The sequence below is a fragment of the Micropterus dolomieu genome, linkage group LG18, assembly GCF_021292245.1.
Source record: "Micropterus dolomieu isolate WLL.071019.BEF.003 ecotype Adirondacks linkage group LG18, ASM2129224v1, whole genome shotgun sequence".
In the NCBI taxonomy this organism is placed as follows: domain Eukaryota; kingdom Metazoa; phylum Chordata; class Actinopteri; order Centrarchiformes; family Centrarchidae; genus Micropterus; species Micropterus dolomieu.
In genome coordinates, this window is record NC_060167.1 from 23,281,757 (window position 1) to 23,286,607 (window position 4,851).

At 46.5% G+C, this 4,851-nt stretch overlaps 1 protein-coding gene across 1 annotated transcript; it reads right to left on the bottom strand.

Moving 5' to 3' along the window:
• Nucleotides 1-6: 6 nt before the first annotated feature.
• Nucleotides 7-2,957, bottom strand: LOC123987501 (class E basic helix-loop-helix protein 40-like). The gene is made up of 5 exons (XM_046076457.1): nt 2,552-2,957; nt 2,336-2,399; nt 1,989-2,096; nt 1,470-1,593; nt 7-1,244 (listed from the first exon to the last, which is right to left on the bottom strand). The coding sequence occupies exons 1-5, from the start codon at nt 2,620-2,622 to the stop codon at nt 331-333; spliced, it is 1,281 nt and encodes a 426-aa protein (XP_045932413.1). The 5' UTR covers nt 2,623-2,957; the 3' UTR covers nt 7-330.
• Between the last annotated feature and the right edge of the window lie 1,894 nt (nt 2,958-4,851).

The window sequence follows — 4,851 nt, forward strand, 5'->3', positions numbered from 1 at the left end:
CCGCGTGTGTGTGTGTGTGTGTGTGTGTGTGTGTGTGTGTGTGGCCCAGGCCCAGTTTATGATACATATGCACTGAGTAAAACACTGAGCTTTAAACATTCAGCCAGAGCTTTGCATCCTCTGAGTGCGGATGGATGTTGCTTTCCCCTCCATCTCTTCTTGATCATTTCTACAAGTTCTCTTGTTTGCTATTTGACCTCCAGGCTGAGAAACAGAGAACAGGTATGAGGATGGACTATGGAAAGGCTCAGTCTTGTTCTCATTCCTACTACTGTCTCTGCTCCTGGGCACTAGAACAGGATAATCTCCTCCCCCCTGTTCTCTTATCTCTCAGTCTTTGGTTTCCAGGTTGAGGGGTGGTACCTGCTTCAGCGCCTGAAGGAGGGCAGGGGAGTCCATGGGGGTCTGAGATATGGCTGGGGCAGGAGAGCCTCCCCTGGGAGACAACACTAGCTGAGGTGGAGGCGGTCTTTCGCTGGGCATGGTGGATGAAGAGCCTCCCACACCAGGGTAGAGCATGGGCACGGCCCCGGGGTACCAGCATTTCTCTAGCATTGGCAGGTAGGCGGCAGCAGAATGTGGAATGAGGTAGAAAGGCATGCAGAGGGGATGTGGCGGAGGCGGATGGTTGGGGGATACGCTCATGTAACTCCCATAACCGCTAGAGGACGATGATGATTCTCCACCTGAGAGCAGCTCATCCTCAGACGACTCCACCCGGGGTCGTTTGTGGAACTGCTCGTCATCCTCCTGCTTGATGCTGGAGCTCTGCCTCTCACCCAGCGCTCGCTTCAGCTGGCTCTCCTGGCCGTAGTAATCTGGACGTCCCTGTGGCGCCCCAGGCTCAGTCTTCTCCAGCTCTCCCCCATAGCCGCTGTCTGTATCCGTATCACTGCCACTCTGCTCGCTGCTCGGGGGAGCGTACGCCCGCTGGATGACAGGCACACAGTTCCTCCCGTAGCCCTCGCTGGGTTTAGGAGGTAAGCTGGTGGGAATCTCCTTGTGAGTTTGGTGCTGGTGGTAGGTAGGGATTTCCTGGGGTCGAGGGCTGAGAGGGGTGCGGGGTCGGACCGGACTTTGCAACACCTCTGAAGCTAACTTGTGAAGGTGATTGATCACATGGGATGGCGCAAAGTCTCCATCAGTCTCATGATTGGCGAGATACTGAAGAATCTCCTTGGCACACATGTGGAAGCCAGAGCGGAACATCTCCTCTGACTTCTCCTGGCTGACAGGAGGCTGCTCTGTAAGCACGACAAGAAACCACACAGTCAGACATTTGACACGGAAGTAGCAAAAAAGAGCTGCACTTATTTTCTCGTAGTCCTGCATAATCCTGTCATTGTGTATTCATCTTGTCAATTTACATTCTGTAAAACAAAACCATCCTGTTTCACAAGCATATTTGTGTGTGTGTGTGTGTGTGTGTGTGTGTGTGTGTGTGTGAATATGATTGATGTGCAGCTCACCAATTTGCATGCCGTTCTGCAGAGCGAGGATCTTCTGCTGCTGTTGCTCTAGAAGAGAGGTGAGGGCTTTCACGTGCTTGAGTGTAAGCTCTAAAACCACAGCCTTCTCCAGATGGCCCAGAGTCTGTAGGAAACACACATAGTCAGCACACCATCTTATACAGCTCATAGACACTAAGCTTTACTACCCATGTACATATGATCTGCGAGATTATCACAAGCAGCAACCATTAAGGCAAACATAATGATTAAGAAATGTTTAACAGAATATGGAATAATATAAATTTCATATATAATATGCAGTCTGGAGTATTAATTATATTACAGTTACATTCAATCAGATTGACCTGAATTATTAAAATCCTCAGTTTAAACAGTTGCACATGACAGAGGACACATCCTCTTTACTGCTGACGCACTCAGCTCAGAGGATGTAATACCACTGAACAGCCACTCGATGGTGTGTGCCACTCAATACAGCGTATCCCATTATCCCTCCAAGCTACAGCATGAACTTACCGTGAGTTTCAGGTGCTCTGGTAATAAATCTTTCAACTGAGCGATGCACTCATTTATCCGGTCACGCCTTTTCTTCTCAATAAGTCTGTGAGGCAGCTTGTAGGTTTCCTGCAAGAATAAACAACAGTGGGTTAATTCAGCTGATCTGAGAGCACACAGCTACTAGCTCTTTATGATCAGAGGCAGTCACACCGATAGGGAGGACTCCAGGAGTTATGTCATAACAGAAATTAGGTCAACCATTTATGGGTCTAAAGGACTACTGCCAGCCTAATTCCTCCCTTAAGTTCACACCCTTTAATAAAAACTATATGGTTATAACAAGTTTTGTCAAAATAAAAACTGACCTTGCTCTCCTCTCCTCTCTTCATTCCTCGCCTGGGTTTATAAACATACATCGGGAAATCCATCCTAAAGACATAAAAAAGAGAAAGAGAACAGCAGTGAGGTATGAGGTAATGGTTTGGTGAAGTGTGAGGTGCAGAATAAATACTATATCAAGTGCGTTAGAGGAAAAGGCTACAAGGTCTAGTACAAACATTTTTTTTCTAAACAGAACTTACCCCTGCACGTCTGACACATCAGCCTGGTGTTTGGACAGAGGAGGTGGCTGCGCGCTTGGAATCCGTTCCATTCTTTTTGCTCCAATTACGCAGTCAAAGTCGAAGTACTGTTCCAATGCAGTTACAAATAAATACGCATTTATTCACGCATTTATTCAAAAAGTTGTAAAGCAGTAGTTAGTGAAACTAAAATGCTTTTAAAAAACGGTCCAAAAATGTATTATTTTAGACTAGTCTTGCTAATGTAGTCGAACGGTTATTTTGGGTGTGAAAATGGTTTCACGTTAGTCCCCGCGATTTCCAAGCCGTGGTCCCGCCGCAGAAGGAAGGCAACCTTGTTGGTGGCGCGTTGGGAAAGTGGGGGAGGACAGAGCGACGAGTTAAATAAACCCTCTGACTCTCAGCTCAGCCTGACCTACCTCTGTCACATGAGGCTCACGTGTCAAACAGCGCTGTATCCTCGGCGGAGGGACGGCCCACTTTCTACCGATAAGCAGCCTTAGTGGGCGGACGGCGGCGGACGTCAGAGAGAAGGGCGGCGCGTGTCGGATCCCGTGTACCACCATGCTGAAGTGTATGGAAACAAGGCTGAGCTCGCCACGGCTCTGGGAACGTGCAGGCAGCGGAGCCGTGCAGAAGTTCAACAGGTCTGGGGCAGTGGGTATGGTAGCAAGCCTGCTGCCAATAGAAATAAACAATAACACAACTAAAACGCAGTAGTAGCCATAAGCATAAATAACATATATATACAGGTTTATCATACAGCAGTGATGCCACGAAATGTCATCAAGTGCGGTGAACGTCACTTTAACTGAGTGCTTCATGAGTGTTTAATGATGCATTGAGGTTTTATAAACATCATGAGCTCTGCACTCAGTGAACAATTGTCTTTATATTTGTAGTTTTATATTCAACATGTCATTTATTTTGTAGGAACAATAGCAGCTTCTTAAGCCTTATTATTTTCCTTTCAAGTTAGACATAATTCCCACAAAACATAATAATCATATTGATAATGACACTAATAGTAGGCTAATACCACTACAACAACAAAAACAACAACAACAACAACAGTAATAATAATGATAATAATAATAATAATAATAATGATAATAATAAACATTCAGCAGTGCTTAAATATCAATATATATGTCTCCATGTCTGGAGGTCAGAAATCCAGTATCGACAGTGGTGTTCCCATGTGCACCTGTGCATGGATGAGTGTGTTGAGTCCGTGTTTGTTGTCATGAGGCGCTGCCGGCTGTCACGTTGATCTCCTCATGGCCCCTGGAGCCTGCTGAGCGCGCAGGGCACATCCAGCACACGCGGCTGCACCTGTTTGCTGCTGGCTATAAGGGCAGGTCACAGCGGTACAGCCTTTGTAATGCAGATTTTCATGAAATAATTTTCTTTTTGCAAATGAAAAGGTGAAAATAGACAGGTTCATTGAAATTGACATCGAAATGATCATGATTCCTCGAATATTTTCCAATGACCTTAAAGTGGTGGTATTATGCTTTTTGGCTTTTTCCCTTCTCCTTTATTGAGTTGTATATCTTTTTTGTGCATGTAACAGGTTTGCAAAGTGAAAAAGCCCAAAGTCCAGCCCAAAGGGAGTTCCCATCTCCCACAGAAAGCTCTTCTCTGAACCGCTTGAAAACAGCTCGTTTGTAGTCCAGCCCTTCACTTCCTTTACTTGTGACATCACAATGAAAACGCCTCATAAAGCTTGCCAAGCGGCTAGCGGGGGTCAGGCACGCCCTCAAACCGAGCTAGTCTGAGCGGAGGCCTTTTGGCTCAACTCGCCTTTGATTGGTTTTCCATTGTAGAAATGTTGTACCTGTACCTACTTACAGGTACTTTTTTTCGTATCACCTCACCTCTGTGGAGGTTCCAAGCGAGCTGAGGGATACTAAAATGTAACGTGAAAACACGACAGACTGCTGATTGGTCAGAGAGAATCGTCACTATTCACTGCATCATCATTGTGTGCGCCAGACAGAGGCCAGCAACAGAAAGTTTTATATTTTACAGTTTTCGTATGGAATTTCATCACTAAATCCACTTCTGAGAAGTTTTGAGGTGAGAAATCAACTGTGTAGATTTCGAATATTGACAGTTATAGGAATATTTTCGGAGTTGAGTAGCTCTGCAAGTGGCTGCGGGAGAAGCCTGTGCCAACCCGCGGGAGGAGCGTGTGAGGCCGGCCAGCCGCCCGCTCACAGAGCCCTCTGCTCCCGCCGTCACACAGACCGCTGCAGCAACAACGGCAGAGGAAAACACAGCTGGAAGGTTTTCAT

Excerpts from the sequence above, each read along its gene's own strand:
- LOC123987501 (XM_046076457.1), bottom strand. The coding sequence starts at position 2,622 with ATGGAACGGATTCCAAGCGCGCAGCCACCTCCTCTGTCCAAACACCAG. Across the intron at positions 2,400-2,551 it reads GATGTGTCAGACGTGCAGGG|GATGGATTTCCCGATGTATG; the intron begins GTAAGTTCTGTT and ends TTATGTCTTTAG. Across the intron at positions 2,097-2,335 it reads AGAGAGGAGAGGAGAGCAAG|GAAACCTACAAGCTGCCTCA; the intron begins GTCAGTTTTTAT and ends TTATTCTTGCAG.